This window comes from Salmo salar, chromosome 10, assembly GCF_965601325.2.
Source record: "Salmo salar chromosome 10, fSalSal1, whole genome shotgun sequence".
Classification (NCBI taxonomy): domain Eukaryota; kingdom Metazoa; phylum Chordata; class Actinopteri; order Salmoniformes; family Salmonidae; genus Salmo; species Salmo salar.
The window spans coordinates 14438590-14460772 of record NC_138300.1 but is presented as its reverse complement, the minus strand read 5'-3'; the positions used below and the strand labels follow the sequence as shown (position 1 = coordinate 14460772).

General features: G+C 41.8%; 2 protein-coding genes across 3 annotated transcripts in view; one reads left to right on the top strand and one right to left on the bottom strand.

The window, feature by feature from the left end:
* Window positions 1–4963: 4963 nt before the first annotated feature.
* On the bottom strand, window positions 4964–6253 carry LOC106613986 (chemokine XC receptor 1; the record flags this gene model as incomplete). Its single annotated transcript, XM_014216883.3, has 1 exon — window positions 4964–6253. A coding segment is annotated over one exon (1014 nt), but the record flags the coding sequence as incomplete, so codon positions are not given.
* A 1004-nt stretch (window positions 6254–7257) lies between these two features.
* The window catches only part of LOC106613556 (FYVE and coiled-coil domain-containing protein 1), a 61811-nt gene continuing 46885 nt past the window's right edge, over window positions 7258–22183 (top strand). Inside the window, exons 1-4 of one of the 2 annotated variants that reach the window (XM_014215940.3) lie at window positions 7258–7323; window positions 18413–18519; window positions 19789–19895; window positions 21251–21376. In XM_014215940.3, coding sequence (XP_014071415.3) covers window positions 18459–18519; window positions 19789–19895; window positions 21251–21376 — 294 coding nt within the window. In that variant the 5' untranslated portion in view covers window positions 7258–7323; window positions 18413–18458. Of the gene's footprint in view, window positions 7324–18409; window positions 18520–19788; window positions 19896–21250; window positions 21377–22183 lie in introns of both variants that reach the window. The other variant, XM_014215939.3, reaches the window with a different exon arrangement.

Genomic DNA, 22183 nt, shown 5'->3' with positions numbered 1-22183 from the left:
GATCTAACGTTGTTAGTTAAGTTATACCAGAAGTCATTATATTCCAGTGTCTCTGGTTATACTCACCACCACCAGTCATTGCACACCGACCTAGCGTTAGTGGTGCAGACTTGGGGACCGACAAACTCCAACCACCTAGCTATTCAGCATACTTGGGTCCGTCAGCAGGGCATGCAAACCATATAACTTTGGCTGTGGAGGCTTTTCAGTCTGTCGTCCTTTGAACATGTTGGGGGTGATGAGCCCCATTCAATGAAGGGAAGTGAAGTGGGCGGAGGGCCGATTTGTACATGGAGCTTGGAAAAGGGGGGCATGATTTGATTAAATAATTGTAATCCAAGCCCAACATTATTTTACTTAGTGTGACACACTGATATTCCAAACTCTCTTTTAGACAAGACTTACTTTATGAACAAAATTATCCTATTTACACTTTGTAGTCAATTTTTAAACTAGAATTACTGTTTCTGACTCATATCCATACAACTTAGTGTTTCAGGGGCCTCCTGAGTGGCGCAGCAGTCTAAGGCACTGGATCACAGTGCTAGAGGTGTTACAACAGACCTGGGCTTCATTCATCGGCTGTGCCACAACCGGTCGTGACCGGTCGTCCCATAGGATGGCGCACAATTGGCCCAGCGTCGCCGGGTTAGGGGAGGGTTTGGCCGGGGGGGCTTTACTTGGCTCATCGTGCTCTAGCGACTCCTTGTGGCAGGCCGGGTGCCTGCGGGCTGACCCCGGTTGCCAGTTGAACGATGTTTCCTCCAACACATTTGTGCGGCTGGCTTCCGAGTTAAGCAGGTGGGTGTTAAGGAGCGAAGTTAGGTGGGTCATGTTTCGGAGGACGCATTACTTCACCTTCGCCTCTCCCGAGCCCAATGGGGAGTTGCAGCGATGAGACAAGATCGTAATTGGATATCAGGAAAAGGGGGGTAAAAAAAATCTCTATATATAAAAAATATATAATACCTGAATTATACTGCAATGGTGATATTAACAACTTGTTTCCCAACAGTATAATAAAATAGCAACCGCTAACTTGTAGCTAAGTTATCAATAGTTTCTGCTTAGTTTAGCCACACAGATAGAACACACACTTTTGGCTTAGCAGCTGCCTGGCAAACTAGCTAGCATGGTACAGTAACATTACAGTACTCTAGCATTCATTTTCATAGGTAATATAACTGTCAAAGTTGGTGAGATCTAAAATATCATGCAGTCTGCTAACATTACCAAGGTTAAGTTATTGCTCATTGTAGTAAATGCTATTCAGCTAGCTAAGTTTGTTAGCTATCTAGCTAACGTTTGCTAGCTATGTAAACAGATATAATTTGGTAACATTCACTTTCAATGGAGGCAGCTATCAGAGTTAGTGTCAACTGATTTTCTTTTGACTAGCTAGGTAGATAGGTATTATTGTGCCAGTTAAGGATAATGCGTTGATGTCCAGGAGACAAACTTCTGTCTTGTAATAAATATTTATTTTCTATTTAACTAGGCAAGCCAGTTAAGAACAAATTCTTATTGACAATGACGGCCTACTCCACCCAAATCCGGACAACGCTGGGCCAATTGTGTGCCGCCCTATGGCACTCCCAATCACAGCCGGATGTGATACAGCCTGGATTCGAACCAGGTGCTATAGTGACACCTCTTGCACTGAGATGCAGTGCCTTAGGCCGCTGCGCCACTCGGGGGCCCATGTCTAGCCATAGCTTATGTTACCTACAGTATATAGCCTAAGTTAATACCTATGTATTTGTTTATTCATTAAAATCAGTCAGTCCATGATGATAGCCTAGCTGATAATAGCCAAAGTTGACTAACTTGCCATGATCCTTGATTGGCCTGTTGGTTTCAGATGTCTAAAAAGACCCATAAGCCCCATAAGGGAGTGGATGTCCCGCTTGCGGACATTTGCCACCACAGGGGTTTGGCCCGCCGATGCGGGCAACAGGCCAGCTCCGAGGCAGAAGTGGTGTGACCTCTCCAAAAGTATGTATTATGCTGAGATATTGGCAAAACATGCATATGCCTATGACATTTGAACTTTGTGTTCATCTAGAAAACATACTGTGTTACTAGAAATACCTGTCATTAAATGTATTTCGTTACTACTAATGAACAGCAACTTTATTATAATATATGGGCATCAAATTGTCATTGCATATTGTAACAAAGAGAGTATATGCACTGTCAAAGACCCAAGCTGTGATCTTGTCAACCAATCACAACAGGTTAAGGAAAGTTCCAGAGAGAGCCAGAGGGCATCACCCCTTGACTCCCGGTTTCTGGTGTGGGGGAGGGTTAGTGGGGTGAGCTGTTTGATAGTGCTGTGAGATGGTGAAGTCACCAGCAGGGGGAATTCCTAACGCAGGCTTTCCTTAAGTATTGTTACAGATAGAGAATTGACCAATGCAGGTCCGTGCTAGCTCTGCTCCGGGGACTTCAGAGATGTCTGTGGATTTCATCCCGTGGAGGTACAATTAATCAAGCTTACAGGCTAAAACAACATGTACTCTCTTTTACTGAAATTACCATACTGTAGTGCTGTCTCTGTATTTTACTCCCTTTAAGCAGGTCTCTACCAGTGGACCTACTGGGACAGCACCTACAACTTCGCCGGCGCCTGCGTCTGAGTTAGCGGTTCAGACTCCTCCATTGAGGATTGTATTGAGCTTGTTGTCAATATTACATTTTTTTGTCACATTATTTTTCCTCAACTACTACGGCTCTGCTGCCATGATAGCACACTGATTCAGACACAGGAGGTTGGGGGACATTTTAATTGGGGAGGAGGGGCTTGTGGTAATGACTGGCGCGGAATCAGTGGAATGGTATCAAACACACAGTTTGTGTTTGATGCCCTTCCATTAGCTCCATTCCAGGCATTATTATGAGCCATCCTCCCCTCAGCAGCCTCCACTGGATTCAAATAATCTGATTGAATCGAGCCCTAGAACTTACAGATGGAGTTTTTTTCCTCTGTTTGCATGGATGTTGTTATATGTTTGGATCCTGTCATTCACTAAGAATCAGTCAGTTGCCATACCCACTCATTACCTTGGGCCCCTAGGGGCTGTGTGTGTGTGTGTGTCTGTGTGTGTGTGTGATATTCTCCTAACCCTCAGAAAACTGGACACATGAATGTTGTTGCAACGTCCCATAAAAAGTGCCTAGTACGTTAATGTTGTAGATTCTGAGAACATCATAATCAAGTTCTAGATAAGTTCTACTCGACATGCTGAAAAGGTTCTCAGGTTTTGGCTAACATAGATAGTTTTTGGGAACATTCTAACGGAAAACTGGACACTCAAAAATTAGGGGAACATGGGTAAGAATACAAAAACGTTCTCTCTCTCCCTAGAAGTGTTAACATGGTTAGCGCTTGCTATTTAAATGATACTGTTGGAAAACAAGTTGGCTCTACAGTTCATTCTCGATCGTGCACTCTCTGGACATCGCACATTATTTTTCTTGGTGGTTGGCTGAGTCAGCCAACGATGGAGGGGTGCGATGCTATTGGCTGTGTCCTTCTTTCAAAGGAGGAGAAGCTATACATGATTGGCTTATGATACATGGACGGTGATTGGACATGTTTGCCACGCCAGGATATTGGGTTTGATTCCTGGGACCACCCTTTTGTAAAAATGGATCCATGCGTGACTGTAAGTCGACTCGCTTTGGAAAAAAGCATCCGCTAAACGGCATATATTATAATTTATATATTAGCGTCCGCCCTGGGATTGTCAGGTTGTGAGTTCGATCTCTGGCTAAGTCATACCGAAGACTGTAAAAATGGGACCCAATGCGTCTCTGCTTGGCACTGCGATAGACTAGCTTCCTGTCCAGTGGGGTGTACTTGTACATCAAGCTGCCTTACTCTACAGAAACAGGAGGTCTGCTCCTATGAGACGTTACAGCTCGTACAAGGCAAGGCTACTTACTACAAGGCTACTGAACTAGCTCACTTGATTCACCTATTCAAGGGCTTGATTATTAATTGACAAGTTGAATTAGGTGTGCTAGCTGTGAAATAGTTGAAATAGGCAACATGGACGGTTTGAAACCCCCTGACCTAGGCTACATGGATGTGAATTCTTATGTTATGCTTTACCACCCTCTGCTGGTAATTTGCTGTCATCACAAGAAAATAGCTATTCTGCTTTCACATAGGATTGGTGTATATTTTTCCTTAAAAATGTTTTGGCACAAACAGGCCAATTTTTAACACATTCTTGCTAGCGCCTGTTATTTATACCTCCTATGTGATGGGTGGTAGTAATGGTGTGCGGATGTGGTTGGGCGTCTATTTTAATAAACCCATTGAACATACGCCATCAAAAAGAAATCCATTATTATTTCATTTTAGGCAGGTCCTAAGAAACAAAGACTAATAAAATGTATTTTCAAAACAATAGAATGCCATATTTTGAGTTGAATTATGTTACTTCCAAGTGAATGAAATCGTTAATTATTTTGTTCTTTAAACAGACACACCTACTCCGATCAGTCAACACACATATTTTGTAGTAAGAATATAATGGAATATAACAGAATAAAATACAATATTTTCCCCACACAATTTGTGTCACGGGAAGGTGTGGAACCGCTGTCATAAAAAAGTGATATTTTGAAACAGAGCCCAAGCCCTTGCTCTGGAACTCATAGGGAAGGCTCTGGACCAGCAGGCTCTGGACCTCGTAGGGAAAGAATTGAGGACCCTGCTGTGTAAACCTTTTTTATTGTTTCTCTCTTTCCCCAGCAGAGGGCAGTGGAACCCTAGCAGAAGCTATGAAAAAGTCCCATTATGCAGTGCTAAAATTGTAATGCTACTACGGGGAGCCTATCTCCCCACACCAGTTGATCTACTCTCTTCATCCCCATATTTCAAGATGTAATTTGGAGTTTGTCCTCTGTATCTGTCCTAATATCCACTGTAGTACACATACTGTAAAAATGGTTCACATCAATAATAACTTTATTTGAAAAGCACTTTTGATACGTTATACTCATACATAAAACACTGTATTTTAACCCTTGTTAAAATACCAATAGTGGGATTAACAACAGAATGAAAAGAACAAGACAAAATGACAATGATTAAAAAGTTATGGAAATAAAAGATTAAAAGTAACATTCTAAATGTATTGAAAAAGCAAAAAGGGAAATGTACAATTGATCATGGTTAGACGGAAGTCTGCTCAGTCCATGGTGCTCTGAAACTTCAAGAGCCAGACTAATACATTGATCCCCTTGAGGGGATCGCTCTAATCTGTTGTGAATCTATGGTGCTTTGGCGACGGCAATGTTCCTGCAGAATAACCTTCAAGTGATTTCTGAACTTGATCCCAACAAATGCGTAGAAGACGGGGTTGAGACAGCAGTGGGAGAAAGCAATGAGTCGACACACGTAGAACCCATAGTCCAGCTTCATGCTGACCTCACAATCGTTGAAAGGTGCTACAGAGTGGTCAGTCAACAACCTCAGAAATATCACCACATTGTAAGGCGCCCAGCCAAGGAAAAATACTGCCACTATACTGAAGATCAGGTTCATGGTTCGATTCCTCATGTGTGACCTTGACTTGAAGATTGCCGCCAATATTCTTACATAGCAGAAAGCCATAACTGCAAAAGCAGCCAAGAAGAAGACGTTCTGTTGGTATGTGCTCACTTTCTTCCACAGTGGAACGCTGTATTCACAATGCAAATGGTCTCCTTCGTGGGGATTCTTTTGGACAGAGCTGAAAATCAAAGCGGGGACGGCCGAACCAAAACTGATCGCCCAGATGATGAGCGAGATGGTGACCCCGTAGCAGCCCCTCTGGGAGCCGTGGTCGGACAGAGGATGCACCACGGCCAGGTAGCGGTGGATCGTCATGATGGTCAGGAACAAAACGCTGCTGTAGAAGCCTGCGTAGAAGACAAAGGTGACAGTCTTGCAGAGTAACCAGCCAAAGGTCCAGCCCCAGATGTGGTAGGCTGCCCAGAAGGGCAGACCAAAGGTGAACAACAGGTCAGATAGGGCCAAGTTGAGGATGAAGATGTTGGTGAGAGACTTGAGGTTCTCGTACTTGGCCAGGATGACCAGGACAAGGATGTTGCCTGCTAGACTCAGGATGGTCACCACAGAGAAGAAGGCAGGGGTGGCGATGGAGCCAAACTTGACAACACCTTCCTTGTTACAGACCTCGTCTTTATAATCATAATCATAATCATAACGTGATGTTTGTTTCGTTATATTCCATGGTCAGGTTGGAAGCTGGAAAAGAAAAATGCTAATTATAATAATCAATGACTTCTTCATGCACAGTTTTTAAAAGAGGGACACGCAACACAAATCTCAAAATGACTTAACAATACGCCTACAACTACAATTACAGAAATGTAAAAAAGGCATACAAAAATGAATGAGGAAGAAGTCATGGAAACATCTGAAACTGCAACAATTAAAATCTAACAACAGTCTTTTGGTTTTGATCTATATCTTGGTTTGGCTAAAACTCTAGTGTCGAGTTTGAAGGATTAGGCTCACTAAATTATTGACAAAATCAAATTTACCTGTTGTGCCTGTCCTTTCCCATGTACACAATGATACGAGGACTGTTGGGGTGTGATGTAGCTAAGGTAACAAAAGCATCAGGTTTCTATTCCTCCTACAGTTTGTTCCGGTGTAACTTTTTTGGGGGCAAACATGAAATATCCTACAGTCATAATTGCACTGCGGAAGGTATTTCCATTCTACGTAGGCATACAGTACATGAAAAACAAAACTATTTTTCATCTGTGGTTTAACTCATCAGGTTTACAACCAACCGATAAAGTAACTGTGCCATCAAAAGAAGTGCAGTAGGCTAGCTGCACAAATACAATATCTAGTTGAAATATGTGTACTGTATCGTGTAGCATGTTTCAATTGTATAAATAGGCTATCATCTGCTTTTAATGTTTTATAAAAAAACGTGTCCTTTTTTGAAATATATATTTTTTTACATAAAACACTTTTTTCTTGTACTAATTTTCTTTTTCTTCTTCTTCACTAAAGCCTATTTATTTTCTTACAAATCCTGCCGATATGACTGTGGGACAGTCCTGACAAATAAACCAGACATTCCTACAGTAGTCACATGATTTTACTGTTTAACTTGTAATACTCTACAACCAAACTTGAGCCTCCATAACGAATCCTCGGTCCAGGTCCTGTTTCTCGCATTGTAAGTGGTTTAGCTACTTGTCAATCCAGTTATTGTTTCCGCCCAACATAGCACGGTTGTGTATGGATGGTAACTATCTGGATTTTCATGGATCGCCAAGTTTGAAGTACGTTTGTCTCTTAAATAATCAATGTCTATTCGTTGATATGAATATCAATGTGTCTTATGCAACTTCACTTCTAATGACAACTGATTTTGGGCTATATGCATACCAAGCATACTACACTCACTCGCTGTCACTTCGGATATCGATAATAAATAACAACATTAGGCTACATGTATCCTCTCTGAGTGGAACAGTTTGTATCCTCATGGCTGAAACAAAATTGTGGCCATCGCAAACTTGCGTAAGGACGGGGAACACCGAAAGGCGAAAACATTGTGCTTTCAGTAGACCTTTAAACATGTACTGAAAGTAGGTTATTTCGCACACTAAATCTCATCAAACGTGAGAAAGACGATCAATCGATTACAGTAGCGTTTGCGAGACAAACAAATGCCGCGTTCACGTACTAGTCGGAACTGTGTAAACTGAAATGTCCGACTTGCTAACTGGATGTAGTTATACGCGTGCTGCGTTCAACTATTTATCAAGTTGGAAATGGCAGTTTCCTAGTTCAGATTAGCGCTTGAGCTCGGCAAAGGCTCAGTTCTGACTCTGTTGTTTTCGAAAGGGCACGTGTCAACATAGTGTATTTTATTGATACGTTGTATAGTAGCCAGATTAGTCTGTGTCAGCACGTGGTCCTGTGTGACGACAAATGCACTAGTCAGAATGGATCACTATTTCAGAAAATATCTCGATTTGTAGCGAACTTCAAAATACTTCACCCTGGGGATCGAACTTGATCATAATAAACTAATTTTAGAGGCCAAAAATTATTTCTAGGACGTTCTGGCGATCGGAATTTAAATAGGCTTTCTAGGGCATACCAGTGTTTTTGGCACCGCTAGTTTGCTACGCAATAGCCGACCAGTTTAGCTCATGACTTGATCAAGACCGGACAGGGGCCTGCGCCCTATCTGTAACGCTTCAAATAAAATGAAACGTTATTTGCCCCATGCTTCGTAAACAACAGGCGTAGACTAACAGTGAAATGCTTAGGCTACTTTTCAGTGATACATATTAAGTAGAGCCCAATGCTGAGAGAGGAAAGAGGTGGGATAGACTGGGCTGTTAGTGTTTTGTTTCATTGTGTTATGTTTTTGTTCTCTTTTGTTTCCTTATTTAATTATTTGTACTCATTTAATTTCTTTACATACTTACACACAACACCTCATGTATGCACTCTAAATAGCCTAGAACATAGATACTACATCAAATAACATGTAGACTATTACACTCATCCATGCATTCCTAAATGCACACACCCATGCAAAATCATGTGCACAAGTCTGTGTATGTGCTTGCATGTGTATGTGTAAACACACAAAGAAAAACAGGTCTTTAGAACATTTTGCAAATGTATTAAAAATCCAAAACGTTATTACATTTACATAAGTATTCAGACCCTTTTACTTAGTACTTTGTTGAAGCACCTTTGGTAGCGATTACAGCCTTGGGTCTTCTATTTTTATTTATTTTATATATTATATATATATTATTTATTTTATATTTAACCTTTATTTAACTAGGCAAGTCAGTTAAGAACAAATTCTTATTTACAATGACAGCCTAGGAACAGTGGGTTAACTGCCTTGTTCAGGGGCAGAACGACAGATTTTTTACCTTGTCAGCTCAGGGATTCAATCTAGCAACCTTTCGGTTACTGGCCCAACTCTCTAACCACTAGGCCGCTACAAGTTTAGCACACTTGTATTTGGGGGAGTTTCTCCCATTCTTCTCTGCAGATGGGGAGCATCGCTGCACAGCTATTTTCAGGTTTCGCCAGAGATGTTCGATCAGGTTCAAGTCCGGGTTCCGGCTGGCCCACTCAAGGACATTTAGAAACTTGTCCCGAAGCCACTCCTGCGTTGTCTTGGCTGTGTGCTTAGGGTCGTTGTCCTGTTGGAAGGTGAACCTTCGCCCCAGTCTGAGGTCCTAAGCGCTCAGGAGCAGGTTTTTATTAAGGATCACTCTGTACTTTGCTCCGTTCATCTTTCCCTCGATCCTAACTAGTCTCCCAGTCCCTGCCGCTGAAAAACATCCCCACAGCATGATGCTTCACTGGAGGGATCGTGCCAGATTTCCTTCAGATGTGATGCTTGGCATTCAGGCCAAATAATTAAATCTTGTTTTCATCAGAACAGAGAATCTTGTTTCTCATGGTCTGAGAGTCCTTTAGGTGTCTTTTGGCAAACTCCAAGCAGGCTGTCATGTGCCTTTAACTGAGGAGTGGCTTCCTTCTGGCCACTCTACCTTAAATTCCTGATTGGTGTAGCGCTGCAGAGATGGTTGTCCTTCTGGAAGGTTGTCCCATCTCTACAGAGGAACTCTGGAGCTCTGTCAGAGTGACTATCGGGTTCTTGGTCACCTCCCTGACCAAGGCGCTTCTCTCCCGATTGCTCAGTTTGGTCGGTCGGCCAGCTCTAGGAAGAGTCTTGGTGGTTCCAAACTTCTTATATTGAAGAATGATGGAGGCTGTATCAATATGCTTTGTGTTGTAGTCACGACAGACAAAGATATGCACTACCGTTCAAAAGTTTGGGGTCACTTAGAAATGTCCTTGTTTTTGACAGAAAAGCACATTCTTTGTCCAGAATAACATCAAATTGATCAGAAATACAGTGTAGACATTCTTAATGTTGTAAATGACTATTGTAGCTGGAAACGGCTGATTTTTAATGGAATATCTACATAGGCCCATTATCAGCAACCATCACTCCTGTGTTCCAATTGCACGTTGTGTAAGCTAATCCATTTTAAAAGTCTAATTGATCATTAGAAAACCCTTTTGCAATTATGTTAGCATAGCTGAAAACTGTTGTTCTGATTAAAGAAGCTATAAAACTGTCCTTCTTTAGACTGGTTGAGTATCTGGAGCATCAACATTTGTGGGTTCAATTAGAGGCTCAAAAGGGGCCAGAAACAAATAACTTTCTTCTGAAACTCGTCAGTCTATTCTTGTTCTGAGAAATGAAGGCTATTCCATGTGAGAAATTGCCAAGAAACTGAAGATCTCGTACAACGCTGTGTACTACCTTCACAGAACAGCGCAAACTGTCTCTAACCAGAATAGAAAGAGGAGTGGGAGGCCCCTGTGCACAACTGAGCAAGAGGACAAGTAGATTAGTGTTTAGTTTGAGAAACAGACACCTCACAAGTCCTCAACTGGCAGCTTCATTAAATAGTACCTGCAAAACAACAGTCTCAATGTCAACAGTGAAGAGGCGACCCCTGGGATGCTGGCCTTCTAGGCAGATTAGCAAAGAAAAAGCTTAACTATACACTACCGTTCAAAATTTTGGGGTCACTTAGAAATGTCCTTGTTTTTAAAAGAAAAGCACAAAAAAAATTCCATAAAAATAACATCAAATTGATCAGAAATACAGTGTAGACATTGTTAATGTTGTAAATGACTATTGTAGCTGGAAACGGATGATTTTGAAAGGTAGTGTATATAGTTGAGCAAACTTTACTATGCATGTTGTTAACAAGCAAATCCAGTACATGAAGACGGTAAGTAGCAGTTAGTTTCCGTTTCATGTGTGACATCATTTTAACCTACAAAGGCAGACTCCACCTAACTTTGGCTTGTAGTCCAAGTCTGCAATAAACTTGAATGTGAACTGAATGTTTGTTTAATGTCTGCCTGTCCATTATGTTATTCTTTTTTTTAAATGTACATTCACACAAAGTCTTTCAGATACATAGGTCTTCAGATGGCCCTACCAGACCTTGTGTGGGGAGTGTTGATTACATCTGGAGGTGCTTGACCTGAGATGTTTGGAACTTCTTGTCGAGGTGCGGCGTCCACTGCTGGGCTTCAGCTGGTTGCCTGTTTAATGGCTCTGTGCCAGGCTCTTCAACAGTGGGGAAATCCTCCTCTATTTCTCTGCTCTTCCTCAGGTGTCTCCTGTTCTTCCTGAAGACTTGTCCCTGTTCTGTCTTCACCTCGTTGGACCTTTGCTCCACAGTGACTACTGTGGCCCTCTGCCACCACTGTTTCTGTCCTGTGAGTGGCTGAACTCTCACCCTGTCATCTCGTTGCAGCTCTGTGATATCCTTAGCAGAGGTGTCGTAGTACTTTTCCTGTCTCTGCTGTCTTTCTTTGAACTTCTCCTGCTGACAGCTTGTCATCACCGGTCCCAGCAAATTTTTACTCATTAGCAGTAGTGTCTTTGTACATCTTCCCATGAGCTCCATTGCAAGGCTGCTGTCTGTTCCTTGTGACAAGGGATTTCTGTGATCCAGGTATGGGTCAGCACCTACTCTCTTTGCTTTTGCCATTAGTCTTTTGGCTGTTTTCCACTTTCCCATTAATTTACGGGTATCCTGTAGACCGGCTATTCCCAAACTGGGGTATGCGAATGCCGTCGGGAGTACGCCAAATAGAAATGTGATTCACATTTTCAAACAGCCCATTTAGATTTTCCAACGGGGCTATACATTTGGGTGATGTTTTTTTCTCGCCTGAGTAGCCTCGTTTCACTGCCAAAAATGAAACCATCTAGTGTTCAGCGAACACAATGTCAAATACAGGTAGCCTAATCAAATAATTAACATCCAATCACATTAACCGCTACTCTCTTGCGGGAATTCCACTAACAGTCCATATGTAGCTAAACGTAGCTGCTGCTCATTCCGTTTGCTCGAACATGGATAAATGGTTAAAAAAAGTAAGGCCCGCGTCTATAGAGACACATACCAGCTCTACTGGGAGTACTGCTACTACCAGCAGTACTACACCTGCACCTGTCGACGACACAAGTTGTTCTGCTTCCACAAGCACATCCAATGCTAGCATCAGTAATTCTACATTTCTTAGTAGCCCAGTTAGCATGGACACTGACAGTTGTGAATCTGATGCAGCCGAAGAGCTGACAGGGACGTTGGACCATCGAAGAGGTACAAATATGATGAGAACTACATTGATTTGAGGTTCACTTATATTGGGAGTAGTGCCTTTCCTCAGCCACAGTGTGTTATATGTGCAACAGTACTGTCTCACAACTCGATGAAACCTTCACTCTTGCGCAGACATTTTGAAACGAAACATGCCAATTAAAAAAATAAGCCACAGGAGATTTTTTTTTGCGAGAATTAAGATGACTTTCGAGTAGTAAGACATGTATAAAAGCAACAGATATCATTAATAAGAAGGGGCTAGAAGGGTCTTATATGGTGAGCTACCGAGTGGCTAGGACAGGCAAGCCCCATACTATTGTGGAGGACTTAATTCTTCCTGCTGCTGCGGATATGGCTGGGACAATGCTGGGGGAAAAGGCTAAAAAAACTATACAGACAATGTCTTCATCAAACAACATTGTTTCACGACGCACCAGTGACATGGCAGGAGATGTTTTGAAACAATGACTGCTTCGCATACAAGCCAGTGAATTCTATGCATTACAGCTGGATGAGTCCTGGTATATGTCCTTTGCGTTTATGGGGGGTCAATTAAGGAAGACATCCTCTTCTAGAAACCAGGACAACAGGAGAGGATCTTTTTAAAGTACTGGACAGCTTTGTGACATCAAATGGACTTTGGTGGTCAAGATGTGTTGGTATCTGTACTGATGGAATTTGGCTCTCTGCAATTTCACTGGATGTTGGCCAGGTAGGATGGTAGCGTCCCACACCCCCTAGAGAGGTTAAAGGACAAAAAAGCTTCTGACAGTTCATGGTGAGTAATCGCTGTTCTGATGTCTAGAAGTTAATTTCGGTCATAAGAGACGGTAGCAGCAACATTATGTACAAAATAAGTAAAAAAAGAAATAAGTTACAAACAATACAAAAAAAACACGGTTGGTTAGGAGCACGTAAAATGTCAGCCATCTTCTCTGGCGCCATGATACATTCCGCCAAACTAAATTACAGTTGTGGCCAAAAGTTTTGAGAATGACACAAATATTAATTTCCACAAAGTTTGCTGCTTCACTGTCTTTAGATATTTTTGTCTGATGTTACTATGGAATACTGAAGTATAATTACAAGCATTTTATTAGTGTCATAGGCTTTTATTGACAATTACATGAAGTTGATGCAAAGAGTCTATTTGCAGTGTTGACCCTTCTTTTTCAAGACCTCTGCAATCCGCCCTGGCATGCTGTCAATTAACTTCTGGGCCACATCCTGACTGATGGCAGCCCATTCTTGCATAATCAATGCTTGGAGTTTGTCAGAACTTTGTCAGAATTCTCAATGGGATTAAGGTCTGGGGAGTTTCCTGGCCATGGACCCAAAATATCGATGTTTTGTTACCCGAGCCACTTAGTTATCCCTTTTGCCTTATGGCAAGGTGCTCTATCATGCTGGAAAAGGCATTGTTTGTCACCAAACTGTTCCTGGATGGTTGGGAGAAGTTGCTCTCGGAGGATGTGTTGGTACCAATCTTTATTCATGGCTGTGTTCTTAGGCAAAATTGTGAGTGAGCCCACTCCCTTGGCTGAGAAGCAACCCCACACATAGATGGTCTCAGGATCCTTTACTGTTGGCATGACACAGGACTGATGGTAGCGCTCACCTTGTCTTCTCCGGACAAGCTTTTTTTCCAGATGCCCCAAACAATCGGAAAGGGGATTCATCAGAGAAAATGACTTTACCCCAGTCCTAAGCAGTCCAATCCATGTACCTTTTGAATATCAGTCTGTCCCTGATGTTTTTCCTGGAGAGAAGTGGCTTCTTTGCTGCCCTTCTTGAAACCAGGCCATCTTCAAAAAGTCTTCGCCTCATTGTGCATGCAGATGCACTCACACCTGCCTGCTGCCATTCCTGAGCAAGCTCTGTACTGGTGGTGCCCCGATCCCGCAGCTGAATCAACTTTAGGAGACTGTCCTGGCGCTTGCTGGACTTTCTTGGGCGCCCTGAAGCCTTCTTCACAACAATTGAACCGCTCTCCTTGAAGTTCTTGATGATCAGATAAATGGCAGATTTAGGTGCAATCTTACTGGCACCAATATCCTTGCCTGTGAAGCCCTTTTTGTGCAAAGCAATGATGACGGCACGTGTTTCCTTGCAGGTAACCATGTTTGACAGAGGAAGAACGATGATTCCAAGCACCACCCTCCTTTTGAAGCTTCCAGTCTGTAATTTGAACTCAATCAACATGACAGAGTGATCTCCAGCCTTGTCCTCGTCAACACTCACACCTGTGTTAACGAGAGAATCACTAACATGATGTCAGCTGGTCCTTTTGTGGCAGGGCTGAAATGCAGGGGAAATGTTTTTTGGGGGATTCAGGTCATTTGCATGGGAAAGAGGGACTTTGCAATTAATTGCAATTCATCTGATCACTCTTCATAACATTCTGGAATATATGCAAATTGCCATCATACAAACTGAGGCAGCAGACTTTGTGAAGATTAATATTTGTGTCATTCTCAAAACTTTTGGCCACGGCTGTACATGATACATTTCCAGGTCAGTGCTAAATTACAATCATCAAAGTCTATTTTTTCCAGAGGTTTCTGTGCATTTTCCATGGCGATTTATTTGTAGATTGGAATGTTAGTTACTCATGAATCTGCTTGTCCAATAGCCAGTTAGCTTTTAGCATAGACTCACTCACGATAGCCAGCTAGCGTTGACTTTGGGCTCAATGACTAGCTTGTAAATGCGGTACTTTTCCAAACTGTCACCTGGGATGTATTCTTCATTTACATCGATGAGATTCAGGTTCTTTTGAGTACCGCTGCCACCATGTTTCAATATGCTTTATGTTGTAGTCACGACAGACAAAGATATAGTCAAGCAAACTTTACTATGCATGTTGTCAACCAGCACATCCAGTACATGAAGACGGTAAGTAACAATTGGTTTCCGTTTCCTGTGTAACATCAATATGATTAACATCAATATCGCTACAGAGGCCACTGTGTTCTTGGGGATCTTCAATGCTGCAGACATTTTTTGGTACCCTTCCCCAGATCTCTACCTCAACACAATCCTGTCTTGGAGCTCTATGGACAGTTCCTTCAACCTCATGGCTTGGTTTTTGCTCTGACAGGTGTGTGCCTTTCCAAATAACGTCCAATCAATTGAATTTACCACAGGTGGACTCCAATCACGGTGTAGAAACATCTCAAGGATGATCAATGGAAACAGGATGCACCTGAGCTCAAATTCGAGTCTCATAGCAAAGGGTCTGAATTCTTATGTAAATATGGTATTTCTGTTTTTTATTTTTAATAAATTAGCAATAATTTCAAAAAAGCTATTTTCGCTTGGTCATTATGGGGTATTGTGTGTAGATTGATGAGGGAAACAATAATAATAATTTCATCCATTTTAGAATAAGATTAACGTAACAAAATTTGGGAAAAGGTAGGGGGTCTGAATACTTTCCGAATGCACTGTATATTGTCCCTTTTGTCTAATCACTATTATTATCATTATTATTGAGTATTTATTATAGTTTTTTTTTAACTGTTATTGTTGATGTTCTCTCACTTTGCTTTAGCAACAGTGGCTTTGTCATTCACGCTGAGAGAGAGAGGCTGTCACAGACACAGCTGACTGAATTGAGAAGTGTGATATTTTAGAAATATTTGATAGATATATTTTTACCCTTTTTAGCCTGAAGGAACAGCTGCTGTGGTAAATGACTCTACCTCTATGCAACCAAGCTCATAGTAAGACTCACAAACTAAAAGTACATCTAATCCTTTCATTCTCAGTCCAACACTGAGCTCTCACAGGCTTCTGAGTTCAAACCACAAGTTGGGAAGCACAACATTGTCTCCAGCAATACCTTGAAATTGGTAATGAATGTGTGTATATACAGTACCAGTAAAAGTTTGGACATCACCTCATTCAAGGGTTTTTCTTTATTTTTACTATTTTCTACATTGGAAAATAATAGTGAAGACAAAAACTATGAAATAACACATATGGAATCATGTAGTAACCAATAAAGTGTTAAACAAATCAAAATATATTTGAGATTCTTCAAAGTAGCCACCCTTTGCCTTGATGACAGCTTTGCACACTCTTGGCATTCTCTCAACCAGCTTCAACTGGAATGCTTTTCCAACAGTCTTGAAGGAAATAAATTACACAAATGAACTTTTAACAAAGCACACCTGTTAATTGAAATGCATTCCAGGTGACTACCTCATGAAGGGTTGAAAGAATGCCAAGAGTGTGCAAAGCTGTCATCAAGGCAAAGGTTGGCTGCTTTGAAGAATCTCAAATATAAAATCTAATTTGATTTGAACACTTTTTTGGTTATTACATGATGCCATATGTGTTATTTCATAGTTTTGATGTCTTCACTAATATACCACAATGTAGAAAATAGGAAAAATAAAGAAAAACCCAGTAATAAGCATGTGTGTCCAAACTTTTGACTGGTACTGTATACACTACCGTTCAAAAGTTTGTGGTCACTTAGAATGTCCTTGTTTTCCATGAAAACATACACGAAATGAGTTGCAAAATGAATAGGAAATATAGTCAAGACGTTGGCAAGGTTATAAATAATGATTTTTAATTGAAATAACAATTGTGTCCTTCAAACTTTGCTTTCGTCAAAGACTCCTCCATTTGCAGCAATTACAGCCTTGCAGACCTTTGGCATTCTAGTTGTCAATTTGTTGAGGTAATCTGAAGAGATTTCACCCCATGCTTCCTAAAGCACCTCCCACAAGATGGATTGGCTTGATGGACACTTCTTATGTACCATACGGTCAAGCTGCTCCCACAACAGCTCAATAGGGTTGAGATCCAGTGACTGTGCTGGCCACTCCATTACAGACAAGAATACCAGCTGACTGCTTCTTCCCTAAATAGTTATTGCATAGTTTGGAGCTGTGCTTTGGGCCATTGTCCTGTTGTAGGAGGAAATTGGCTCCAATTAAGTGCCGTCCACAGGGTATTGCATGGCGTTGCAAAATGGAGTGATAGCCTTCCTTCTTCAAGATCCCTTTTACCCTGTACACATCTCCCACTTTACCACCACCAAAGCACCCTCAGACCATCACATTGCCGCCACCATGCTTGACAGATGGCATCAAGCACTCCTCCAGCATCTTTACATTTTTTCTGAGTCTCACGAATGTTCTTCTTTGTGATCCGAACACCTCAAACTTAGATTTGTCTGTCCATAACACTTTTTTCCATATTTCCTCTGTGTGTTCTTTTTCCCATCTTAATCTTTTATATTTATTGGCCAGTCTGAGATATTGCTTTTTCTTTGCAACTCTGCCTAGAAGGCCAGCATCCCGGAGTCGCCTCTTCACTGTTGACGTTGAGACTGGTGTTTTGCGGGTACTAGTTAATGAAGCTGCTAGTTGAGGACTTGTGAGGCGTCTGTTTCTCAAACTAGACACTTTAATGTACTTGTCCTCTTTCTCAGTTGTGCATCGGGGCCTCCCACTCCTCTTTCTATTCTGGTTAGAGCCAATTTGCGCTGTTCTGTGAAGGGAGCAGTTCACAGCGTTGTACGAGATCTTCAGTTTCTTGGCAATTTCTCACATGGAATAGCCATCATTTCTCAGAACAAGAATAGACTGACGAGTTTCAGAAGAAAGTTCTTTGTTTTTGGCCATTTTGAGCTGTAATCGAACCCACAAATGCTGATGCTCCAGATACTCAACTAGTCTAAAGAAGTTTTATTGCTTCTTTAATCAGAACAACAGTTTTCAGCTCTGCTAACATAATTGCAAAAGGGTTTTCTAATGCTCAATTAGCCTTTTAAAATGATAAACTTGATTAGCTAACACAACGTGCCATTGGAACACAGGTACGATGGATAAAAAAGCTGCAGTTTCCAGCTACAATAGTCATTTACAACAATAACAATGTCTACCCTGTATTTCTGATCAATTTGAATTTATTTTAATCAACAAAAAATTTGCTTTTCTTTCAAAAACAAGGAGATTTCTAAGTGACCCCAAACTTTTGAACGGTAGTATATATATATATGTGTGTTGGTGTGCGTGTTTACGTGCATGTGTGTGCGAGTGGGTGTGATAGAGTGAGTGACTGACAGACAGACTGTATGAAAGAGTGAAAGGGATGTAGTAAATGTGTGTGCGTACATACGTGCTTGTGTTTTGTTTCTGACTGTCCCTCTGATTCTCTGATTCAGCAGACTGTTTACGACCCGGTGAACTGGTTGCCGGGGAGCTAGTCTGACCATGGCTGCCGGTGTGGCTTTGGGGGAGAGCCAGCTTCAGAGGATTATCAGAGATCTGCATGGTACGTTGCCATTGAGTGTGCGTGAGGCTGCGTGTGGTTGCTCGCGTCAGTCTCTTTGGGACAACGAGTGCGTCCGGGCCTGTGTAAATGTGACAGGGGGGGACCACCACTGTCTGCTGCCAGAGAGTGAGAAAGAGAGAAGGATCGTAGAGGTCAAGTGACAGAGGGGTTGCAGTGGCCTGGATGTGACTGGCTTGGCATTGGCTACAATCCAGACAGCATTTCTTTCCACACTTGGGTTGTCCCCGCTCCTCATTGGGAGGACATTATGGAGCCGACCCTCTCCCCCAGCCCCCTGGGGTGTGCTCCCTAGAGTGTGGCGGGGGCGACCCGAAAGGCCCTGTCAGCATGCAGCAGGAGAGAGGGGGTGCTCAGCCTCCCGTCGAGCGTCTTTCCAATTTTTTTTACGCTGGATGAGAGGCAGGTGGGTAATGTACTGAGCTGGGATGTGTGAGAAAGGTGGAAGGGGACTGGAGAAGGTTTTTGTGGAGGTAGAGATGAAAGGAGGATCTGGGGAGGGATTTGGGAGACATGCCAGGGTGGACATGCTGAGCTTTCGACTCCATCTGTTTTGACCTGTATATGACCTGGAAACCATTGAAATGTATCCATGCCGCGGTGAGGATATTCCATCTGACTGTCTGTATGTGTGGTGCGTGTTGTATGTGTATCTGTGTGTCAGTGTGGGACCTCAGTTTGTTTGTCATTGAATGGTGGGATCGTTTTCTCTGAGCTGTAATAAGTACAGAAACCCTGGAATTTCTAGAACCTAACTAAAAATGCTCCACAGGTTTTATTTATTTTTATTTAACCTTTATTTAACTAGGCAAGTCAGTTAAGAACAAATTCTTATTTACAATGACGGCCTACCAGGTAACAGTGGGTTAACTGCCTTGTTCAGGGGCAGAACGACACATTTTTACCTTGTCAGCTTAGGGATTCGATCCACCGAACGCCCTAACCACTAGGCTACCTGCCTCCCAAAAAGGTAGCAGGACTATCGGATTAGATGGGTTGACGTTGTTTTGCATTTTGTTCAGGAGAAATAGGCTATCAGGTCAGAGAGAAATCATATTAATGTGTTTCTCTCAGCAGGTAAAGGGCATGTAGCTACTGTAGTAGAAACTCTCCGTTTTTGTCAGTGATGTCTGAGTGTGGGGAGTGCACGTGTATAGTCGATGTATATGCCTTCAAGTGTGTTTACATCTGTTTTTGTTCTGTGATGCACTCTCTCCTCTCCTCTCTCTCTCCTCTCTCTCTGAACCACAGATGCTGTAGCTGAGCTCACTAAAGAGTACAAGGAGAATGGGGAGCCAATCACAGATGATAGTCCCAATCTGCACAAATTCTCCTACAAACTGGAGTACCTGCTGCAGGTGAGTCCTTGGGTGGTGGATCTTCCTTGATACACATGGGAAACTGTAGAGTGTGAAAACCCAGCAGCATTGCAGTTCCTGGCACACTCAAACCGGTGCGCCTGGCACCTACTACCAAACCCTGTTCAAAGGCACTTGAATCTTTTCTCTTGCCAATTCACTCTCTGAATGGCACACATACACAATCCATGTCTCTAAACTTAAAAATCCTTCTGTAACTTGTCCTCTCCCCTTCATCTACATCGATTGAAGCGGATTTAGCAGGTGACATCAATAAATGATCATAGCTTTCACCTGGATTTACCTGGTCAGTCTATGGCATGGAAAGAGCATGTGTTTGTAATATTTTGTACTTTCTGAGTATAAATGTGAACAGGAGTAATAGTGACCAGTAGCAGGATAAAATAGATCGATACTAATGGTAATGGCAATCAATAATCAATGTATAGTAGTGTAGTGGTTGTAATGCATCTAGTCAATAGTAATTTTAGCAGCAGCGTAGGTGTGAGGGGGCGCAGTAGTTGTGAGCCATTTAAGTCTTATGGCCAGGGGATATAAGCTGTTTAGGTGTCTGTTGGTCTGAGCCTTGATGCACCGGTACCATCTGCCAGATGGGAACAAGGCCCTAGCACGCAATGACTACATCAAGCTTGTGACTCTACAAACATGTTGGATGCATTTGCAGTTAGTTTTGGTTTTGTTTCAGATTATTTAGTGCCCAATATAAATGAATGGTAAACAATGTATTTTGTCATTTGAGAGTCACTTATATTGTAAATAAGAATAGAATATGTTTCTAAACACTTCTACGTGAATGTGGATGCTACCATGATTACGGATAGTCCTGAATGAATCATGAATAATGATGAGTGAGAAAGTTACAGATGGTCAAAGATCATACCCCCAAGCCATGCTAACCTTCCCTGGAGAGGTTAACATGTCTCTGGGGTATAACCTTTGACCCTCTATAACTTTCTTACTCATCATTATTCACGATTCATTCAGGATTATCCGTAATCATGGTAGCATCCACATCAATGTTGATTTCTTGATTTTAGTTTGTTATTATTTGTGTACTTTGGCATTTTACTGCACTGTTAGGAGCTAGTAACATAAGAATGTTGCTGCACCTATCTGCTAAACTGTGTACACATCCAATAAACTTTGATTTGATTTAGGGGTGGTTTCCCAGACACAGATTAAGTCTAGTCCTAGACTAAAAATCTAATCTGTGTCCAGAAGAATCCAAGTCAAATCAAGGCCAACCTGCTATGTTCACCAATATGGCATTGTTCACATCGTTATACAGTATGTCATGTAAGATTTGTTGCTGACACGTCATCTATACTATTCAGTTTGACCAGAAGGAGAAGACAACATTTCTTGGCACAAGAAAAGACTACTGGGATTATTTCAGCGACTGTCTGGCCAAGATCAAAGGCGCCAACGATGGTATCCGCTTTGTCAAATCCATCCCAGAGGTATGGAGATCAGCACTTTTAAAAGTCAATTATAAGGATTGTCAACTGTTATTACACAACATTTAGTAGTAATTCATATGTAATGTTGTATCTTCAGAGGTTTTTTGCCACCGTTTTATGGGTCCCAGCAAACACTTTCACCATTTCTGTTTAACCTCTGTCGGAAGTGATGTATAATATTACAGTTTTGGGTCTTATTGTTTGTTTTTTTACCTAATGTGAAATAATGAAGGAACAAATAAACTTGATCTACAAATCATGTACCAAATCCACTCAGACACATTTTTCAGAACAGTGATTGAAGGTATTGAAATCGACCTGATCGCTAATACTCCTGACATTGCAACTGTCATGGATTGCTTAATTAACGTATATGCATTCAGTTCTCTGTCTCGCTGATAACTAGGTAACTGCCAAAATAAAGTAAACACTTGAGTAATTGAGCGATTTAAAAAGTATATTGAAAGCAGGTTCTTCCACACAGGTGTGGTTCCTGATTTAATTAAGGAATTAACATCCCATCATGCGTAGCGTCATGTATAAAAATGCCCAGTTACCTATTTATTTTGGCTACCATGGCTAGAAGAAGACATATCAGTGACTTTGAAAAAGGGGTCTCAAATGAGCATACGGGGTTAAAGTGTGTGTGTGTGTGTGTGTGTGTGTGTGTGTGTGTGTGTGTGTGACCAGATCTCAACCCAATTGAACCCTTATGGGAGATTCTGTTTTCTACCACCGTCAACAAAATACTAAATTATGGAATTTATTGTGGAAGAATGGTGTTGCATCCCTCCAATAGAGTTCCAG